Here is a 23251-nt window from a genome sequence, read left to right on the forward strand (position 1 = left end):
TGTATATATATTTTTTCAACTATCGATTTGCCAGCGCAGCTTTTCCTGATTTCATTCCAGTCTTCCAATCTGGGCTGTTGTCCAAGTCTATCATTTGAAGTTTAATGATGCAGCAACTTCCAAGTTGTTAAATCAGTCCAATCCAGGCTGTTGTCCAAGTTTGTCATTTGAAATTTGATGACGAAGTAACTTCCATGTGGTTAATTGTTAAATTGTTGAGCATAATGTTTGCAATGTTGCAATGTAAATGAACTGTATTCCACAGATATAAGTCATTTGATGATCGATCAGTCTTCCCGGAGACCACACAATCCCCCCTCTGGGCCCTAGAAGGGGGGTTGTGAGACATCCATTTGGCCTTCTCTCTCGCTCATAATGAAGAAATTCTGCACACAGATGCACTGTATGTTATCCCAAATTATTGTCTCAAGTCTTTATAAAGTCAGCTAGCAAATATTTCCTACTTCCCTCACAAAAGGGAGGAATTCTTATATTTCCGTGCTGTGTCATATTAACAAGCGCCATCTTGTTTCTTCTTTTATCTTTATCAAGTCTTTCAAGTCTAAGTAAAGCTGTGCAATTAAATACTTAATTATAAATAGAAGTCCATCTGTACTTTAAAAAAAAAAGGTTTCTTGATGAGGCTTGGCATAGAAAACCAATTGTAGATATTGAGAAGAGAAAAAAGGACATACCAATCACCTCCATAATCCAAATGCCATGATGAGAATCTCTTTGAAGTCTGAGCTTAAACACCAGGGACTGTACAGTTCTGCAGGTTTTTCTCAATTTTCTTCGGTCCAAACTATGTCTGTTTATTGTCCAAATCTAATAATTTTATCAAATAGATATTTCCGGCTTATGAGAGTGACTTCGGAGAGTGCCAGCCATGTCGTGCTGTGGGACCCAGCGTCCTGCCGCTTGCACCTTGATGCAAGCTGACAATCTCGGATGGTCTGTGGGTCTACGAGACAGTCCTCTCCCACCCTCGGGAGTCTGCCAGGGCTAATTACCCCCATATTAACCCTGAATTACCCGCATGGCTGGGGTCCGATCGTGTGGGAGTCAGACATTTCTCACCGCTGGAAACAGGAAGCCTAAGGAGTATCATTTTAGTCTGGTTGTTTCCATTCCGGATAAGAAAAGGCAGAGTTTAACATTTGCGGTGATATTTTTGTGTTACGCTATCGCACATTGTACTGCTAGCGATGTCTCATCACAAGGGATGCCTCATGCTTGTATCACAGATCTCAGCAGTAACCACCTCTATCATTTTGGTTGCCCCTTTTTGAGCCCTTTTTAGCTCTGCATCAATCTTTCTGAGGTGAGGTGACCAGACTGTGCATACGCTTCCACCAATGTGATTCCTAACAGCACATTTGGTTTCATGCATTATTTGGTCCTAAGTTTTCCAGCACATTGCCTTAAGCCTCACACATTAGAGTGCTGTGCCCTTTAGCTAACACATCCCTGTAGCCGGGTTTTATGCTTATCAGCAAAAGCTAACTCTTCTATGAAGGCGAGTAAGCAAACTATGCTTGCCTCTTTCTTAATAATAATAAAAAGAAGGTATGCCACATTTGACTCTTTTCAAATTGTTTCCCTGGAGTGCCATTGACCTTTGAAGAGTAGCCCTCAGGAACGGCACTGAAACCTGCATTAAAGGCAACCTTCTTTCTTTAAGAGCCTATTTCCTGGTCTTTCTTCTAAATATTTATTTTGAGAATGCACTTTTGTGGAAAGACAGCCTTTGCATTAAAATGCTTTATTACCCCACAGGCTGCCTTCATAGGCTGGCTGAATGACATATTTCTCAGCCACTTGGTGTTAATTGGGCCATTCTTTAGATTAAGAATTCATTGTTGTCCCAGCTGGCATTCCCCCCTACTGCTTCCACTTCTTAAATACAGTGTGTGTGTATGTGTGTGTGTGTGTGTGTGTGTGTGTCTGTGTCTGTGTGTACAATATATAGATATATAGATATGTATGTATATTTTAAATTCCCTTTTCTCGTTGAGAGCAAAACTGTTGATGTATGTGTTAGGAAAACAAAAAAAAATTTCAAATCCATATTTGTAAAATTTGCTAGAATTTGTAACTGCAGTGCCTTGTGCATTCAGGGGAAGGTTAGGTGCTGAACTGTGCACGCTGGTATTGTGGGTTTTAGCAGGGGATATTGCCTTATTTCCTAATAGCACAAAGTGCAGCAAGGGCCACTTCTCCCATGGATAAATTTCCATTTGCCCAAATATAATAATAATAATTCCTTTTCTCTTTACTTACCGCAGCCGACTGGGAAAAGCACAGATAGTGGTGACCAGGAAGGACAATGGGTCAGAGCCTTAACAGAGATTAAGAAGAGGTTTGAGAAGATAGTGAGACAATTTATAAATGGCATTTTGATGGTCTCAGGTAGGTATAGTAATTCTTATTGGTCATGTGGTATTCATATTGCATGTAATTTAATTTGCATCATGAGGTCTCTCTATCTCTCTTACACACCTAAACCAACCCACACCCACCATGATGATACAAATTAAAACTCAAATGAATTATTGTACAAGCTTCACACACACACACCCCATGAATGAATGAAATGGTCTTTCATCCAGTAAAGGCTGAATCTTGGTGTGGCCAAATTCTTGATTCTCACTTGTTCCACTAAAAGTTCAAAATCTAAACATTAAAAAGTATAAAATTCAGAATGTGGAACCAGATTTTTTATTTTTTTTAAAAGGTTTTGTGCTTATATTCATATCTGCAGTGTTAGAATCAGCCATGAAACTCACTGTGTGGCCTTTGGCCCATCTGGCTCTCAGCCTAACTTGCTCCACAGGGTTGCTGTGAGGATAACTTGGGGAAAAGGAGACTCATGAATGCCACCTTGAGCTCCTCAGAGGAAAAGTAGAATGGATATAAACCGATAAATAATTTAAAAAAAACAGTCTCTGTCCAGTTTGCCTGCCCCAATTTTGTATTGAGTGAAGGGGACCACGTTTGGAATAATGAACAAAAGAAAGCATAACCTAAAAAGGAAAGACTCAAGAAACTGGTGTGCTTGTTGTTTTTTAACGACAATGAGGCTCTTACCATTTTTGGCTTACTGAGAAGGAAAGTGTGTAGACAATAGCTAACTCAATCAAAGTGTGATGTTAGTGCCCCACAAACCACAACCTGTTTAGGCACTATGAGACTCCGAAATAAATGAAATGAGCATGCACAGAGTGCCTCACCAGTGAGAAAGCTCTTTGTATTTAATTTGGCGATATTACAACATGTATCCTTTGTACAAATAGAATCCCCACAGCAGAATATCCTGTTGGATCAGACCAAAGACCAACATCCTGTTCTTGCAGTAGCCTACCAAACTCTCTCTCTCTCTCTCTCTCTCTCTCTCTCTCTCTCTCTCTCTCACACACACACACACACAAAGCATTTTAAAACCTAAATAAGAATTATTGATATTTATTATCAAAAGAGACTCACACTGTGTCTCCCATTGCACTCTCTTAGTCAAAAAGATAGCTCAAGCTAGCAACCACATTTTTCTTCTGACTAGTATAAAGTGCTTTGCACTGTTTGGAGATGGGGTCTTCAAAGAAATAGCTCTGAGCATGCTCAGAAGGCAAGAAGGACTGCTCTTCAATCAGCCCTCTGTTGCCCTATACAGGTGCTGGAATTGCCCTCGTAACAACAAGAGGGAGGGGTAACCTTCACAACTGGGACTGAAAAGCTGGCAGTCTTGATACTCAAAATTCATGTACAGTGGTACCTCTGGTTACGAATGGGATCCATTCCGGAGGCCCATTTGCAACATGAAAAGCCTGCAACCTGAAGCGCCATATCTGCACAGGTGCTTGTGTGTAAATAATAATAATAATAATAATAATAATAATAATAATAATAATAATAATAATGTTTCCGAGCACAATTCAAAGTGTTGGTGCGGACCTTTAAAGCCCTAAACGGCCTCGGTCCAGTATACCTGAAGGAGCATCTCCACCCCCATCATTCTGCCTGGACGCTGAGGTCCAGCGCCGAGGGCCTTCTGGCGGTTCCCTCATTGCGAGAAGCAAAGCTACAAAGAACCAGGCAGAGGGCCTTCTCGGTAGTGGCCCCCGCCCTGTGGAACGCCCTTCCAGCAGATGTCAAAGCGATAAAAAACTACCTGACATTCAGAAGACATCTTAAGGCAGCCCTGTTCAGGGAAGTTTTTAACGTGTGATATTTTACTGTATTTTTGGTTTTTATGGAAGCCGCCCAGAGTGGCTGGGGAGGCCCAGCCAGATGGGCGGGGTATAAATAATAAATTCTTCTTCTTCTTCTTCTTCTTCTTCTTCTTCTTCTTCTTCTTCTTCTTCTTCTTCTTCTTAAAGTGTGACATTCTCATTGGGAGAGCTGTGCCCCAGTAGCTCCAATGGGCCTGCCTTGCCAAAAATAACTGACAATTGTCTTCTGGTTTCTATGGCAGGGATATGTTGTGTAGACTATCCAATTGACCTTGCCCCTTCAAAGCAAGTGAAGTTTTTGATAAAGGACCCAGTACTTCTGGCCTGGGATCGAGTTGATACCAGACCTTTGGCTGCTAAACGGAGATCAGTCGTCAAGCCATATCTTACACGGAATCTTGCCTTTGATAAGCCTTTCAGGGGGAAATATAGGCCTTCTTCAAGGTCAGTGAGGTTATCTTTTGTGGGGGAAGTGTCTTAGTTTCTATAGAAAAGCAGGACTAATCATGTGGGTTAGCCAGCTGCAGATATGATCCTTGTAAGCAGGCATTTCAGTGGGCAGCAGTAATCAGGACAGAGGGGCAAGGTGTGGTGTGGGTGCAGCGCTAGAGCCATTCTGATGCTCCCTTCATGCACCCTTACTGTGCCAATCTGCCTCTCAGCTGGCAGCAGTGGGAAACTGGATGGACAACACTGCCCTGCAGGCTGCTTCTGACTTGTAGGCCATGGCACATTGCATCAGAGGCATGAAATGGATGCAGAAGGTGCAGGATGCAGAGATGCTTGGTCTCAGGTGCACTAAAGAATGCCCAAATTGGCAAGCATCCTGTAGTAGGAAAAAAAAGCTGCCATAATGGGTGCATTTTCATGAACACGGATGCTAAATCGGTCTTTGCCAACTTGGTGCCCGCCCAGTGCCAGATTTACGTATAAGTTAAACAAGCTGTAGCTTGAGACCTTGCTCTCTTGGGTGCCCCCCCAAAAATTTAAAGGGGAAAAAACCTGGATGTACATTTCCAGAATATAAGATAAAAAACAAATAAAATAAAACCTACATACAGCAACAGTGTTTTGTGTTGTGTAGGCTCCTATTTGTTATGTGGCTTTAGATACCTATGAGGTCCATAAATTACCATATAGCATATTTCCAGTTACAGGTAGGTAGCCGTGTTGGTCTGCCATAGTCAAAACAAAATAAAAGAAAAAAAATTCCTTCCAGTAGCACCTTAAAGACCAACTAAGTTAGTTCTAGGTATGAGCTTTCGTGTGCTCTGAAGAAGTGTGCAAGCACACGAAAGCTCATACCTAGAACTAACTTAGTTGGTCTTTAAGGTGCTACTGGAAGGAATTTTTTTTCTTTTATTTTGTTTTGCATATAGCATATATTCAACACTAAAAACAGAGACAATTTGTTGTTGACAGAGGACAGCTGGACATATAAAGGGCCCCATTACCTTCAGTAGCTTAGGGCCTCATCAAACCTAAATCTGGCCCTGTGCCCACCTGATGGTTTTGGACTTCCACTTCTACCTGGCCGGGGCTGAATGGAGCCTGTGGCATTGTGGCAACCTCCCTTGATAAAGATGAGAGTGAGGTAATGTGACCAGATTTGGGTTCTTTGAAATTTAGACACTCCCTGTCGTCAGTAAGATTTGAGAGGTCTGATGTTATCTGTATGTGGTAGTGTTTCCTAATATCCAGCCGCAAGGATTTTTAATAATGTGAAGAGAAAACCTGTGGCCAGTTATCCCTCAACTAGAGGATCCAAGTAACGATGAGGCACTTTGTAAACTGAACTGGAATTTCATTTATACACTCTTGATAAGGGTTATAGTGTAATGGTTACTTTGATAAGGCACAACCCTTCGTTTCAGTCAAAAGCTCTTTATAGAGATAGTTAAGAACTTTACGTAAAACTCTCACTTTAACTTGTTTCTGAATAAACTGATTCCTCCTAGGATGGCTATTTTGTTCTACTAAGCCAATAAAACACACCCAGGCCCTTTTGGGAAAAGCTTTACCTTCCCCTCAGGGAAATAATCAGGATTGCCCTGCCTAGCTAATCCCTTTCCAGGCTCTAATTTAATCCCAGTCTGATTCCCATCTGACAATTTATTATCGTTGTTGTTGTTACTACTACAATTTATTCCTGCCCTTCACCCTAAGGTCCCAGGGCTGTTTACAACAATAAAAACACAACATTAATACTAAAACACAGTATCACATACTTTTAAAATCTATTAAAAATCATTTATCTCTGTCTCAGCCCTAACTCAGCCCTTCCCTTCCCAGCCTGATTCCTATTTTATAGTGCATCCCAATCTGACAGTTTAACTGTCAGGTTCAAATTTTGAACTCTTCACTCCCTCTTCATTGATTGGCTTCTGAAGTCTTCAGGAGGCTGACCAAAGCTCTGTCCATCACAGAGCCTTAGTCCAAAACATCAGAAGGTCACTAAATTGACAACTGCTGTACTAAATGTTCCCTGGAGCACTAAAAGAGCAAAAAACGTAAACAGGAGAGAAACTATAGGGAGAATTACTCCTCATACAGATTTCTGCTTGTGGATTCTCAGCATGGGCTGGAGTGTTCTTGTTGTTGTGTCAGGCCATTTTCCCCAGCAAAACCTTCTCTTTACTGCTGACAAACACCAATCTGTAGAAAACCCAGTACCTGTTTTACCAACCCTGGACAAATCTGTCCATTTTGGTTTCTCTCAGTTTCTCCTTTTTCCAATCTTTAGTTCACTACACCTTTACCCCAGCTTGTGATTGACTGATTGATTATTTTCAAAAGAAGCCCTCACAAAATTCACCAGCATTTTAGTGTGCATTTATCCTAATGGGCTTGCATGTTGTTTTCCCTGCTATAATGTAGTTTTGTGTGTTCACAGTTTTGTCCACGCTTTCCCCTAATAAACATTGGGGGGAGGGGGCCTGGAGAACTGCACCACAAAATTCAGAAAACTGCAGATTTCAAAAGATTGCTGCTTTTTGGTTCACATTTTGTTTTGGGAAGTTCAAAACCAAACCCAGCTTCTCCCTTGCCCCTCCTTAGCTAGCCCCAAAATTAAAGAGGCATTAACTGGGATAAGGGCTATGGAAAGAGAGATTGTTGGCAAGCCACTTGGCAAGATGATAGACTTGATTGGAGCTGCGGCCCACCACTCATTCCTTCATCTCCTTAACTAGTTGCTGACCAGGTCTTCAACTATGTAGCCTGCTTTCTATCATGTTTGGCATTTTGCCCTTGATGGACCATAACAGGACTGTACTTGAGAAGGACACATCTCTATGGTAAAGCATCTGCTTTGTGTGCAAAGGGCTGCAAGTTCAGTTCTCAGCATCTGCAGGTAGGGTTGGGAGAAAGCCCTCTATGAAATCCCAGAGAGCTGCTGCCAGTCTGTGTAAACACCACTGAGCTCAGTGGACAGTTGGCCTGACTCAATACAAGACAGCATCCCAAGGACCACCTGTTTCCATATGTACCAACTTCATTGTCCTTTCAGTCCCAGGCAGAAATAACTTTTTATATCCCCATGTTGGAAGATACAGTTTAAATGCTGCTGGCTGTTTTATGCTACTTCTTTTAATTCTGTGTCTTTTAGATTATTATTTTATTTATGTTTTAATGGTTCTGTGCTTTTAGTATGCCACCCTCGTGAATACAATTGAAGAGCAGTATGAAAATGCTTAAAATAACTAACCAACCTCTGACTAGGGTTCAAGTCGCAACTTTACTTTGCTTTCTCTGCCCCCCACCCACACAATTACCTCTCTTTCTCTCACAACCGCATCACGTGCTTCTCACAGGAGCAAAGCAGAGGTGTCTGCAGCTAAGGATGCAGTTCGTCCACCAGAACCTTGGGCAATTTCTCTTGCTGACTGTCCAGTCGTGCTACACAAAATTATGTCTAAAGATGGAGATGATTTATGCTGCAGGTGTGTGGTGAAGATCCCGTTGATTACAGACTTGGAATTTGAAAAGTTTATTACTGCCCCAAGAGACCCTGATCAGGTCATTGTGATCTGTGTGATCTCGCCTCAAGATCATTCCTACTCCCCTTTCTTTGAGTGGTCCATCGAAAATCTGTACATACAAATGCAACACGGCCGTCCCTCACCTTGTATTCAGGTAAGCTAGCTGCTAAACATGTGCGTGTGTGCGCATGCGCGCGGGCGCGCGCGCAGGCACACACACACAGACATGTTGTTTTGGTTGTACATCTGTGTTTGTATTTTGTGAGCATAGGATTTGATATCTGACACAGAAGTCTTCTTCCTGTTCATTTTAATTAAGTTTAAAAGCATGTTTCTGGAGCGTATAGAAGCTGAGAATAAGATAAACTCTGGAACATGAGGGTGGAAGCCAAAAGGAGACCTTCCAATGGTTGGGTGACCCCTTCTATTCTCTGCACCAAAAGCTCTTTGTCACTCCTCTCAAAATAGATAAAGCTGCAATGTTATGCCCACTTTCTAATCCCCAATAGGCACAATGGAACTGCAAAACATCCATAGAATTACACTGTAAATTAAAGTCATACACATAAACAGCTTCTGCTTATTTCCATATTTGATTCACAACACCCTACCAGTCTTTCCTTGTCATAAGAATAGGACTACTTTGGTACTTAAACTGGATTTTGGTGAAGCATATACACACCTTAGATATGAGGCCCTGTTTACTTGGCTTCTTTTCACTAAAGGTATTGGACAGGCTCCATGTCATTTAGGCAGCTCATGCGCACACAGACACATATTGCCTGATGAGAACATGCCTTGCTAGAACAGACTGCCAAGGCCCATCTGGTCTACTATTCTGCTTCCCACGGCAGCCATCTTGTGGCCCACAGGCAGGGCAAGAAGGTGAAAAACAGATCCCCCACCAGTTGTCCTCAGAATTTGGTATTTAGTGGTATTTATTTCCTCTGAATATCGAATAGCAATTTAGCAATGTGACTGTTATGTATTTATCTTCTGTGAATTTCTCGTATCCCTCAAGAAAAATGTACACAGAGGTTAGAGGGCTTTATATTTTGTTACAGGCACAGGAACTCCAGCCACAACATTTTCCCTCCCCACAATGATCCCTCCAGGCTGTGATATCGTTTTGCAACACATTCATTTTCAGGGCCTGTGCCAGTATCTGTCATCCATGGGCAGTTGCCAGGACCACAGCATCTCAGCAGGGCTCATTGCTGATGTCTGCCCTGGACTCGCCTTAAAATGTTTGTTTGACCAGTACACAATGGTTGGATCTTGCTGCCATTTTAATTCCCCACAATGTGCCACATTAACGCTACATCAGCACATTGTGAGAAATCAAAATGGAGGCTAGATTCAGAAACCTAGTACTCCTTAGAGCACTGTTGCTGTTGGACTTTGCCTCAGTTTAAGCTACCAGGGCATGGCAACAGTTGAGGTGCCTGCAGTAGATAGATATCAGTCTCAAACTGGCTTTGGTGACTTTGGAATGAAGGAAGCAATGTATGGCAAATCAATCCTTGGGGAAGAGAGATGTGGGTTCAGTGGGCTCTACGGTGAAGCTGATAATCTCAGCCTTTCTCATAGTCTCTTAGCAGTTTCATATGGCCAATGGCTGGAATAAGTCTCTGCTACAGGTTCTCCCTGCTTTCAGTCAGGTTTTCAAACAGTGGGTGGGAAAAGAGAACGAAAAACACCCTACTCATATGCAAGGAAAACAGAGAGGTCTGCTAGAGCCCTCACTGTCTCCACTTCATTTGCCTGCCTGCTGGAGTTGGCAATATTTAGTTCCTGTGCTAGACTGTTTCTGCTTCCTAGCATCAGAAACGTTACACATATTTGATTGGTTAGAACAGAAACCCCCAGTACCTTTCCAATATACTGACAGTATCACTTGTTCCATTCCCAGTGCAAGCATGATCCCTTCCGCTTCCTGAGATATGATCTTGAGTGCCCTCTAAACAAAAATCCTCCTTTGCTGGTGCAGAAGCATGCCGTTGTTCCTGGAATGGTGGTAGTAAGTATCTGGTCTTTTTCTTCTAGCAAAAATTCACAGACACACAAACTTCTAATAAATGAGACTCCGCTACCTTTTGAGGAGTTCACTAATGCTTTTGCTGTTATAAATTTATTATAAGGTGCCACTAGACCAGGGGTGGATTTTGGTAATATGGTGCCCTGAACAAGGACAAAATTGGGTGGGCCCCCAAATATTTCTTTTCATAGTAATTCCTTTTGGTACAGTTGATCTTTTCAGTAGGTACCCATATAAATATAGCTGATTATGTGGCTCCTTAGCTCAGCACCCTGTGCAGGGGAAGTACCCTATATCCAGTGCTGACGAGACTCTTGGTTGACTTTCACAGAACTCCCTAGTATGTTTAGGGTTGTAGTCCTAGTTACATAATGATTATGCACTGTATTCTCAATCCCTATAAATACACTGTAAAATACCTGTCTCCTCTCTTTGGTTTCTTTTCCAACAGAAGATTTAAAAGCACTCTTTCCGCTTGATTTAATCTCATCATCTGACCTGTGAACTCAGCATCATGATCTGTTTTAATATCTGTCTATATATAACAAGTGAGCAATAGAGCTTGGAATTCAGTTGACTCCCCCAAACCTCATGTTTTGTACAGAAAATGTGCTACTGTGTTGAATGACTGGGGCTCCCACTCTAGTTATTCCTACAGTATATTGCTCTCTTCTTGGGAGCCTTAAGCACATAAGGAGAGATGTTTTTTATTTAGACCCATTGACAGAGGCGCCAAATCAGATAATGAAAGCCTTTCTGTGCTCTATTAAATGCTTGTAAACCGCTGACCATGGAAGTCTAACACACTGGGTAGTCAAGTTCAGAGTTTCAAAGGATTTGGAGGATATTATTCATTCCCTTCAGCACAGAAGAATCTATTGGCTGACTTCACCCTTGCTCTGTCCCAGTGCAGTTAATCATATTATATACCACTTTGAAGTACAGGCAACATTGATTCTAATAGCAGGAGAGAATATTTTAACTGCATAAAAATGGGGGTGGAAGTGAATCAGAGGTGGGGTGTGGGTCACTGGTAAGAACTTTGATTCATCTCAGCAGAAGGCTGGCACCCAAGATTATTCACATGGGAAGAAATAGTTAAAAGAAATAGTGGGAAAATAAGATAACTTTCTCCCCTCTTCCACAATATTGTTGTGATCATAATTAGTACTGACATAATTAATCTACTCTTTTCAACTTTTTCATAGATGTATATTATCCTTTATACCCCAGATTTAATTTAGTTAGCTCTGAGTTCACCAGAAATTTAAGCACCAAGACCCTTTTAAAAGAGCTAGATCCTATGCATGTCTGCTTGGGAGTAAATGCTATTGTTGTTGTTGTTTAGTCGTTTAGTCGTGTCCGACTCTTCGTGACCCCATGGACCAGAGCACGCCAGGCACTTCTGTCTTCCACTGCCTCCCGCAGTTTGGTCAGACTCATGTTTGTAGATTTGAAGACACTATCCAACCATCTCATCCTCTGTCGTCCCCTTCTCCTTGTGCCCTCCATCTTTCCCAACATCAGAGTCTTTTCCAGGGAGTCTTCTCTTCTCACGAGGTGGCCAAAGTATTGGAGCCTCAGCTTCACGATCTGTCCTTCCAGTGAGCACTCAGGGCTGATTTCCCTGAGAATAGATAGGTTTGATCTTCTTGCAGTCCATGGGACTCTCAAGAGTCTCCTCCAGCACCATAATTCAAAAGCATCAATTCTTCGGCAATCAGCCTTCTTTATGGTCCAGCTCTCACTTCCATACATCACTACTGGGAAAACCATAAGCTTTTACTATACGGACCTTTGTGGGCAAGGTGATGTCTCTACTTTTTAAGATGCTGTCTAGGTTGGTCATTGCTTTCCTCCCAAGAAGCAGGCGTCTCTTAATTTTGTGGCTGCTGTCACCATCTGCAGTGATCATGGAGCCCAAGAAAGTAAAATCTCTCACTGCCTCCATTTCTTCTCCTTCTATTTGCCAGGAGGTGATGGGCCCAGTGGCCATGATCTTCGTTTTTTTGATTTTGAGCTTCAGACCATATTTTGCGCTCTCCTCTTTCACCCTCCATAAAACGTTCTTTAATTCCTCCTCACTTTCTGCCATCAAGGTTGTGTCATCTGCATATCTGACATTGTTGATATTTCTTCTGGCAATCTTAATTCCGGCTAGGGATTCATCCAGCCCAGCCTTTTGCATGATGAATTCTGCATATAAGTTAAATAAGCAGGGAGACAAAATGCAGCCTTGTCGTACTCCTTTCCCAATTTTGAACCAATCAGTTGTTCCATATCCAGTTCTAACTGTAGCTTTTTGTCCCACATAGAGATTTCTCAGGAGACTGATGAGGTGATCAGGCTCTCCCATTTCTTTAAGAACTTGCCATAGTTTGCTGTGGTCGACACAGTCAAAGGCTTTTGCATAGTCAATGAAACAGAAGTAGATGTCTTTCTGGAACTCTCTAGCTTTCTCCATAATCCAGCGCATGTTTGCAATTTGGTCTCTGGTTCCTCTGTGCCTCTTCTAAATCCAGCTTGCACTTCTGGGAGTTCTCGGTCCACATACTGCTTGAGCCTTCCTTGTAGAATTTTAAGCATAACCTTGCTAGCGTGTGAAATGAGTGCAATTGTGCGGTAGTTGGAGCATTCTTTAGCACTGCCCTTCTTTGGGATTGGGATGTAGACTGATCTTCTCCAATCCTCTGGCCACTGCTGAGTTTCCCAAATTTGCTGGCATATTGAGTGTAGCACCTTAACAGCATCATCTTTTAAAATTTTAAATAGTTCAGCTGGAATACCATCACTTCCACTGGCCTTGTTATTTGCAGTGCTTTCTAAGGCCCATTTGACTTCACTCTCCAGGATGTCTGGCTCAAGGTCAGCAACCACACTACCTGGGGTGTACGAGACATCCATATCTTTCTGGTATAATTCCTCTGTGTATTCTTGCCACCTCTTCTTGATGTCTTCTGCTTCTGTTAGGTCCTTACCACTTTTGTCCTTTATTATGGCAATCTTTGAACGAAATGTTCCTTTCATATCTCCAATTTTCTTGAACAGATCTCTGGTTCTTCCCATTCTGTTGTTTTCCTCTATTTCTTTGCATTGCTCGTTTAAGAAGGCCTTCTTATCTCTCCTTGCTATTTTTTGGAAATCTGCATTCAGTTTCCTGTATCTTTCTCTATCTCCCTCACATTTTGCTTGCCTTCTCTCCCCTGCTATTTGTAAGGCCTCATTGGACAGCCACTTTGCTTTCTTGCATTTCCTTTTCATTGGGATGGTTTTCGTTGCTGCCTCCTGTATAATGTTGCAAGCACTCTGTCTAGCAAATCTAAATCCTTAAACCTGTTCCTCACTTCCACTGTGTATTCATAAGGGATTTGATTTAGATTGTATCTTACTGGCCCAGTGGTTTTTCCTACTTTCTTCAGTTTAAGCTTGAATTTTGCTATAAGAAGCTGATGATCTGAGCCACAGTCAGCTCCAGGTCTTGTTTTTGCTGACTGTATTGAGCTTCTCCATCTTTGGCTGCAGAGAATATAATCAATCTGATTTCGATGCTGCCCATCTGGTGATGTCCACGTGTAGAGTCATCTCTTGTGTTGTTGGAAAAGCGTGTTTGTGATGACCAGCTTGTTCTCTTGACAGAACTCTATTAGCCTTTGCCCTGCTTCATTTTGCTCTCCAAGGCCAAACTTGCCAGTTGTTCCTTTTATCTCTTGATTCCCTACTTTAGCATTCCAATCCCCTATAATGAGAAGAACATCCTTCTTTGGTGTCACTTCTATAAGGTGTTGTAAGTCTTCATAGAAGTGGTCAATTTCAGTTTCTTCAGCACCAGTAGTTGGTGCATAAACTTGGATTACTGTTATGTTAAAAGGTCTGCCTTGGATTCGTATCGAGATCATTCTATCATTTTTGAGATTGCATCCCAGTACTGCTTTCGCCACTCTTTTGTTGACTATGAGGGCCACTCCATTTCTTTTGCGGGTTTCTTGCCCACAGTAGTAGATATGATGGTCATCCGAACTGAATTCACCCATTCCCATCCATTTTAGTTCACTGATGCCCAGGATGTCAATATTTATTCTTGCCACCTCATTTTTGACCACATCCAACTTACCCAGGTTCATGGTTCTTACATTCCAGGTTCCTATGCAATATTTTTCTTTACAGCATTGGACTTTCCTTTCGCTTCCAGGCATATCCGCAACTGAACGTCCTTTCGGCTTTAGCCCAGCCGCTTCATCAGCTCTGGATCTACTTGTACTTGTCCTCCGCTCTTCCCCAGTAGCATGTTGGACGCCTTCCGACCTGAGGGGCTCATCTTCCAGCGTCATAACTTTTATATGCCTGTTGTCTTTGTCCATGGAGTTTTCTTGGCAGGGATACTGGAGTGGCTTGCTGGTTCCTCCTCCAGGTGGATCACGTTTGGTCAAAACTCTCCACTATGACCTGTTCATCTTGGGTGCCCTGCTCGGCATAGTTCATAGCTTCTTTGAGTTCTTCAAGCCCCTTCGCCACGGCAAGGCAGTGATCCATGAAGGGGCATGCTAATTACTTCCAAGCAAATGCTATTACTTCCAAGCAAATATGTTTAGAATTGCAACTATAATATTTGCATGTGACATGTGCAAATAATCTACATAATAACTGGCTGAATATGGATGGGTGCCAGGCAGCAGCATCTGGTGAGCATTCCCTTGGATTATTTTATTTATTTACTGCATTAATATAGCCGTCTTGTGATGACTTCTCTGAGTGGCTCGCAAAGCAAAAAATTAAATAAAATGCAACACTAAGCTACCGTATAAAGCAATGAAATGATAACAAATTAATTTAAAAAACTGAATTGAAATACTATTAAAAACTCAGTCGGTAGCATCCACTGTAGTCTATGCATTGCTAACCTTGGGAATACTGCTCTGTGCTGTGTGTGGCACTATCCTTGGGCCTGGTCCAGAAGCTCCAGTTAAGTGCAGCAAGAAGCAACAAGACTGTTGGCAGGGGCAGGTGGCCAACAGCATATGGCATCTCTGCTAAAATACCCTCACTGGCTGCCTATATGCTACTAGACCGGGTTCAACTTTCTTGTATTCATAAGCAAAGCCCTGAACAAGTTGAGTCCTTAAGGACCACCTGAGCCTTTAGAATCTAGCTCAGTCACTGAGATCATCCAGAGGAGCACTGTTAGCTGCCCCCTCCCCTGCAGACCTGGCCCACCCATGAGGCAGGGTGAGGTGACCGCCTCAGGCAGCAGGATCTACGGGGGGCAGCAGATCCTGATGTAGATCTTCACTCGCCCCTTTGTTCCTGATGCAGATCTTCACTCAACGCTTCTTCCCTGGTGGGGAAGGGAGTCTCATTTTGTGGTTCACCTCAGGTGCCAAAAGGTCTTCGGCCAGAAGAAGCTTCAACTAGAAGTCAGACATTTATTCTCACTAGTTCATTGCTGAGGAATACTCTTCTAGCTAGACTTGCCATATTCCCAAAGGGGAAAATCTGGACAAAGTTGTTGACCTTTTTTTTTCTTTGGGGGGGGGAAGTTGTTGAGCTTTTCTTGAAAGGGATTTTTAAAGCATTTTCGCCCTAGTTGTCATATGTCTAGGTTTCCCCAGATATTTGCTGATTCATCAATAATCCACCCAAATGCTATTTTGACACTCCAATTCCTGGACATATCTGGGAAAATCCAGATATATGACAGCCCTACTTCCAGCAGAAATTCAGCACACATCCTCACAGCTAGTTTTCAGACATCTCTTGAAGACCTCTTTATACTGACAGGTCTGTTCAGTTGTTCAAACTATTCCAAGATGAACCAGCTATTTTTATGATTGTTTTGTATCTTTTTTATGTCACATTTTATTGTACTTGTATACTGCCCTGATATTTTATGTGATGGGGTAGCCTATAAATATTTTTATAAGTAAAAATAAATAGATCCATGCCTTTATCCTGAAAAGGATTGTTTCTTTGTATCGAAATATTGCCTATTGAAGAGCGAATACAAGGGTTCTTGTACTCTTGCAGGCTGACTCCATATGAAGAATCAAGCATAGAATATTTATTTGGCCATCTTAGTCTGTACACAGGGGGCAAAAACCGGATTATAAAATGACTTAGAAGAACAGTAATATCTGGGGTGTTTTTATCAGCTGGAAAGATTTGTTGAACACACAAGGATTTGTTCTTCCAACCTGAAAGAAATTGTAAATTGCAACCCATGGCCATAGACCATCTATGCACTGTCAGCCATAATATACAGAGGTAAATTAATGAGTGCATAGAGACTATTTTTCTTCTCTAGATAAAAATGGGCAAGCCCAGCAGGTGTATTTGAGACTGCCTTGTCGATATCTTATGGCTGTGACATTCACAGGGTTAATGAATCATTCTGGTGCCGACTACATATTCAGACTAAGGCCCCATCTGTAATATACATTTAAAGCAGTCATGGTTTATCCCAAAGAATCCAGGGAACTGTAGTTCAATCAATCAATCAATCAATCAATCAATCAATCAATCATTTTATTTGTATACCGCTTCCCAAAGGTAAAACCATGCTCAAGGCGGCTTACAACATATAAGAAATTACATAATTACAAACAAAATAATCATAAAAATATAGCACATGACCAAATTAATCAAAAAGTACACAACAATTTCTGCATAAATCTAAAATAAAGATAACAAACAATATCAATGACAGCAACAACTCCCATCTGTCCAGCTGGGTATTTGTTTTTTTAAAAAAGGAAAATAGTGAATACCACCTGAAACTTCATTACTTCCTACGTAAAGTTGACTTTTAAAACTTAGTAATACCGTGCTTTCTATGGCACTTGAAGCAGTAGCCCACTAGAGGGAACTGCTGATGCTCTGAATAGGCAGAGCTGGGAAGAGAAGAGGCTGCAACTTACAGCTGCCAAAGAACTTTGGCTTCACAATGAACGCTTTGTTCCTTGCACGGAAGCAACGCTAAATCACACAGGGCGAGCATGTGGTTGCCAGCCACCCATTTCCTATAGGGACCCTTACCATTTCCGAGCCCCTCCGTCCCACCTCCCTGATCTCATATCCTTGCCTCCTCAGGCCTTCCACCCACACCCCTTGTTCTCTCCGTGGCCCCTCCTAGTTCTCCTGTGCAATTCCACATTATGCCTTCTCTCCTGGCTCATGTGCCTGTTTCTGTGGCCTGCCACGCTTTCTCTCCCACCCACGTCTCTTTCCTCTCTTACCCTCTTCACCCCTTCCTGGCCAGTCAGCCTTTTGAGACTTTCCTTTCTTGCTCTGACTTAGAATCATAGAATCTTAGAGTTGAAAGGGACTCAAGGGCCATCTAGTCCAACCCCTGCAATGCACCCCCTCCTTCTTCTCCATGAGCACTCCACCTAGCCTCACTGCCCATCTCTTGCTGTTCCACTTATCTGCCTAGTGGTGTTGTGCCTTGCACACACCACCCCCTGTCCTGTCTTAAGTCTAGGGATACTTACCTTTTACATGTTTATTTCAGGTAAATGGAATCCATTAAGTGAATGAATGTGGGGAGCTGGCAAAAGCATCATTGCTCCATCCTAACCTACATGCATTCATTTTAACCAGTACTGATATGCCCCCATACATATAACGAGAGATGTAGAGAACTCAGGAAAGCTGATGCTTCTGAGCAAACAGCAAGGATAGCCAAGGTGGTGCCCTTCACATGTTGTTGGACTTTAGCTCCTATAAATCCCAGCAAGCAAGGTCAGGGATGATGGGTGTTGTAGTCCAATAACATCTGGAGGACAGCAACTTGGCTACTTTTGCTGCTCCCCTATCATGGATTCATTTGCCCCATATGAACATCAGTAAGGCACTTGCAGTGTCCTGTCTTTGACCTCCACCTGCTTTTGAGCCTTTTCTATCCAGCATGATATGTCCATATTCTGTAATCTTATTCTTGCCCAATGAATTTTCCTTTACAGTGTACGCTTTTTTTAAAAAAATAAAAAATAAACTACTGTACTGCATTAGTAGTAAGGTAAGGCCAGCTTATTTACTCTGAAGGGCTACACTCCTCTCCAGTCTGGAGGCCGAAGGACATTCTGCTGCACAAACAAATTCTCTTCTCCTCTGTGCTCCCCTGCTGCCCAGAAAGCTCAAGTTCCATAATAGTTTTGACACCCTTTTGTAATAAGAGCCCCCTATCCAATAGCACATTGCCTGCAGATATGTACATTACATATTGCTATTGCTGTACATTGAATAGAAATATTATTTATTTGTGTACATGAATCTATTACAAAAACAAAACAAGTTTTTTAACTGGCCCTAGGTAGTAGGGAGGCATGCCCACCATAAATTTTAAAATTAATTACAACAAACCCTCCTTTAAAAAAGAAAAGAAAAGTGGACTCTTTGCCTTGTGGTAGCAATATTTCTGTACAGTAGTTCTTTTAGGCAATAATGCTCCCCCAACACACAAACACACACCAAATAGTTTTAAAATACAGGACTTTTGGCAATTTAATCTTCTATATATCCAAGAGCGAGCCACTGAACTTTGCTGCAACCACACACACCTACAGAAATGTGAAAATATGTCGCTGTCTTGATATCTGGCACACACAAAAAGGAGCTGGTAACCTCCTGTGATTTGTGGGGAATAGGGGTGTGGTCAGCAGGCACTGCCTGCGAGGGACACAACAGCCGAAAAGGGTTTGCAGTAAGCCTTTCTGTGGTCAGGCTGTAAGACCTGTACTGTTTCTGCTTTCCCAAAGTGAATGATGTTTCATTCAACATCAGGAGTGTTAAGTGATGTGCAGGAAGTGTGTGTGTGTGTGTGTGTGTGTGTGGAGAGAAGAGAGAGAGAGAGAGAGAGAGAGAGAGAGAGAGAGAGAGAGAGAGAGAGGGAGGGAGCTGTCAAAGCCCCTTCATGTCTGGGTGAAAACATTTAAGCCTCCTGTGCATAACAGGAAAAGGAAACCATTTGGTCCAAGCCTTCCAACTCGCTTATATATATATATATTGTTGCAAAGCATTTTTGTTCCCCTCCTTCCTGCCTGTTTGTCAACAGATGTATGCTGGAGGGAAGCCAGTCTTTGGGGGCTGTGTTTTCAACGGATACAGCTTCAGCAAGAAAGACCTGCTGAAGCAGATCAACCAAGTTTGCCTTGACTGCAAGATGGGTCACTTCCTGCCACAGAGCTTCAAATTTAGGTAAAACAGGAAGTCCAAGGGAAGGGGAAGATGGGAATGGGGACAGGGGAGGCAGTGTCATGCAGAGGTCTGTGTTTGCAACAAGAACTGGACGAACTGGTGCACTGTGACCAGAGATGAGCTGTTATAAGAAGTACGAAGTGCCCATAAACTCCATTGTTAGCTGTTCTTGCTGCTAAGTATATACATAGAGCAGGGGTAGCCACTGGATACCACCCAGATGTTATTTATGTATTTCATAAAATTTATAAACCACTTGATTGTAAAAATCCAACTGACAGGATGTTCTTGGACTACAACACCCATTAGTCTCAGCCAACTTGGCCAATCGTCAGGGATGATGGGAGTTGTAGTTAAAGAACACCCAGGGCTACCATGTTGGCAACTGATGAACAAGATGGATAATTTTAAAAAAGAAAAAAGGTTGAATTCTAAATTCTTCCTTGCTGTGTTTCAGGTTCCTAACATTAAGCCTGTTGACTGATTAAGTTTTTAGAGTTGTATCCAAAGCTAGTTCTCAGAGTTAGTGTTTGTTAGCCCATTATGTTAGTGGGCATGAATAACTTAGGTTTCTTAATTTCAATTAGTCTACTTTCAGTAGAACTTGAAAGTCAGTTGGATACTTGTTGTTGCTTATTCAACTGACATGTAATCAATGGATTATGTTTATATAAATCTGCATATTACCAAATCTTTAATAGAGACTCATTTTTTAGCCTGTTGAAGTTTCCATTAAGAATGAGAGAAATGAACTTTTGGGTTAATAGACTTGCATCACTTAGGAAAGGGCACCATCATTTTCCTTTTCACCCAAATGGCAAATGCAGTTCAGTGTATGCATGTGTGCCACATTGGGGCAATTTTTTTTCCTTATTTCACAAGTGCACTAATAGAGCCTAAGCAGGTGATGACTGACCTGGAATGAGACCTTGGGGTCAAAATGGATAGGTCAATGAAGATGTCAACCTAATGTGTGGTGGCTGTGAAAAGGGTGAGTTCCATGTCAGGGATCATTTGGAAATGAAATGAAAATAAAACTGTCAGTGTTATAATGCTATTATATAAGTCTGTGGTGAGACCATACTTGGAATACTGGGTACAGTTCTGATTGCCTCACTTCCAAAAGGATATTGTAAAGCTGGAAAAGGTTCAGAAAGGGGCAACGAACATGAGCAAGCCCTATGGAACAAGCAAAGCAGGCATTTATGTAGAGGAATATAAGATCATTAAGTGTGGAGAAAGTGCTATCATGGGCTGTAGTAAGGAGCCACCAACCTGGATGGCTTTAAAAGAGGATTAGACGAATTCAAATTTGTGTAGGATAATGCTGCCAGTGGCCATGATGTCTGCATTATAACTCCACTATTGGATACATTATGCTTTTGAATGCTAGTGCTGGGAATCATAAGGTGGTGGTGGTGGGGAGTTCTATTGCACTCAGGTTCTGCTTGTGGGCTTCCTGAAGGTATCTAGTTTGCCATTGCAAAGCATCTAGTTCGCCACTTGATGGACCTTTGGAAAATAAGCAGAGAGAAAAATAAATTTGAGATTTGCCCATCCATACCCCTTACATATCTCTTAAACTTGTAGGGGTCAATGTCAATGTAACAGACTGAATTACAAGACAAGTTCCATCCATTCTTTCTTATAGCCCCTTTCACTTTCTACTCCTTCTGCCTTCTCATCCCCTTTTCATCCTTAATGTGGCTTTGGAGCCTAACTTCCCTTGCACAAAAGAGACAGTGCATGTTCGCAGAATGGGGCTTCCGCAGCCCTCTTGAGAGTCTGTTGTTGATGTTTGAGGGGGAGCTGTCTGTCCCCATCTTGTTCCCTTTCCTTTCTATTATTCCCAGCCCATCTCTGTATGACTATGCCGTGCTGCGTATTTTCCTTCTCCTCCATCCTACTCTGTATTCCAGTTGCGTGTCCTATACTCTATGGACAGCCCAAATTGAGGAAACTGAACGAAAGACACAAATGCATCAAATGGACACATGTTCCCCAAATGTGCTTAATTCATTTTGAACTGCCTCTCCACCCCACCCCTGGAATTTATTCTGGAACTAGTGACGCGGCCTTGATTATCCATCAGCGATGTGAGGCTGTCCCTACCTGCCAGTCCTGTGCTTTGGTGCGTATTATTTTATGTCATGTGGGCGCCTTTAGCAGCAACTCCCGCGCCGAGCAAGATTTACAGTCTGTTTTTAGCAGCTCAGGAGACTGGAGGAAGAAAGTCCATTCAAAGCATGTGCTCAATGGATGGATATAGCATCAGCTCCACTACAGTCTGTTAAACCATTTGCCAGGGGTGACTAATGGCTGTTCATTCCTGTGGTATTCTCCGCAGTCACGTTCAAGAAGGCTAGAGTCTTGTTACTGGAGCAACACTGATATCTGGGAGCAACATGACTTCATTCTGTTCCTCCCTCCACCCCATAAACTAGCTGCTGTTGGAATTTAAACTATAGCGCAGTGTCAGATTCCTAGACCAAGGGCTGTGGACTCTGACTTTGCTAGAAACTCATTGTCTTTGTGTGTAGGAATTCTAAGGGTGAGATATTTCACATCCTAAATATATGGCACCACTGTTGTGTTCCCTCTACTTTGAAGTGCTTCGAAGCACACATACACACAGTGCCAGGCATCTCAGAGTCTTTAAAGAAAGCAGGCACAACCCATTGTTAAGCCCTGTTGAAATAAATGGGACTCAAGTCATGTCCATCCCATCATCACTTTCACTGGGATTTAGTCATGATGACTAATGTTTTGATGGATTGTGGCTGTGGAGTCTAGGAACTGATCCATTCCTTGCTGATAACAAGATGCCTCTGTGTGAACTGGAGGGATTAGGAAACCCTTTATGCGTCACTGGAGCTTGCTTGTGATCTTAACTAACATACACTGAAGAATGAAGTAAAGATAAGAGGGGAAGTCAGGAAGCATTTTCACCCTGTTTGCAAATATCTGTTCTCTCTGCAAAATAATCGAAATATCGAAAGAAAGGAAGTGGGATTTGATGCTTTCAGTGCAATGTTTTCCTTCATGACTTCTTCCATGAACATTCCATGAACATTTGTAGGATCAAGGTCCTGTTTGCTTGGTTAATTTTTACAATCACTGACCAATGAATCTAATCCTATCTCTAGAAGCACAGTAATATTTAATATATTCATATAGACTATACTCATTCATGTATCCACATATGATCCACATATATTCATATATCATATACACATTCTTCAATCAAGTCTTGGCAATATTTTCCAAGAGGTGGTAGTTATAGACATTCCTTATTTTAAGAGATCTGATATCTACAGACCACCTGAGCTGTCATTGAACAATATTGTATCAGAATTCTCTACTAGCACTTTCAGTAATATAGAGAAAACATGTGATAGCCTCTCTTTTTATTGAAACTCTGTAACGGTAACATACCAAGTCCTGCCCCCAAAAAACCTTTGTATTACAGGTCTAAATTCTCAGCTCATCCATCTCAAGACAGCCAGTGCTAAGGGAATCTACTACTGTATTGCACTTTGCTTGATAGTACAGCAAAACCTGCTCTCTGTTCATAGCAAAGTGCCGAAACTGTATTTCATCTACCGGCTTGAAATGAGCCCTTTCTGCAGCCTTATTCAGAACTCCTGATGTCAGGACAAGGGATGGAGTTCATAGACTCATAGTTGGAAGGGACTATGAGGATCATGCAGGAATCTTTTCCCCAATGTGGGGCTTGAACCTATGGCCCTGAGATTAATAGTTTCATGCTCTACTGAGTGACCCTTTAGACCAGTGCCATTGATACCACCCATGCA

The 23251-nt window shown here is 42.2% G+C and overlaps 1 protein-coding gene and 1 long non-coding RNA gene across 5 annotated transcripts in view; one reads left to right on the plus strand and one right to left on the minus strand.

Moving 5' to 3' along the window:
- Positions 1–6575, minus strand: part of LOC307209481 — a 32001-nt gene extending 25426 nt beyond the window's left edge. For 2 of the 3 annotated variants that reach the window (XR_013835596.1, XR_013835597.1), the window contains exons 1-2: positions 6458–6568; positions 2284–2341 (exon numbers count right to left, since the gene is read on the minus strand). This is a non-coding gene — a long non-coding RNA (uncharacterized lncRNA). Of the gene's footprint in view, positions 1–2283; positions 2342–4871; positions 5056–6457 lie in introns of all 3 variants that reach the window. The other variant, XR_013835595.1, reaches the window with a different exon arrangement.
- LOC307209446 (uncharacterized protein C3orf20 homolog) overlaps positions 1–23251 on the plus strand; it is a gene marked incomplete at its 5' end in the record, with an annotated part of 48833 nt that overhangs the window by 11649 nt on the left and 13933 nt on the right. The window contains 5 exons of one of the 2 annotated variants that reach the window (XM_079964508.1): positions 2289–2412; positions 4472–4673; positions 8042–8363; positions 10122–10229; positions 19294–19436. In XM_079964508.1, coding sequence (XP_079820634.1) covers positions 2289–2412; positions 4472–4673; positions 8042–8363; positions 10122–10229; positions 19294–19436 — 899 coding nt within the window. The remainder of the gene's footprint in view (positions 1–2288; positions 2413–4471; positions 4674–8041; positions 8364–10121; positions 10230–19293; positions 19437–23251) is intronic. The other variant, XM_079964509.1, reaches the window with a different exon arrangement.

Source organism: Podarcis cretensis, assembly GCF_951804945.1.
Source record: "Podarcis cretensis genome assembly, chromosome: 2".
NCBI classification, from domain to species: Eukaryota; Metazoa; Chordata; class Lepidosauria; order Squamata; family Lacertidae; genus Podarcis; species Podarcis cretensis.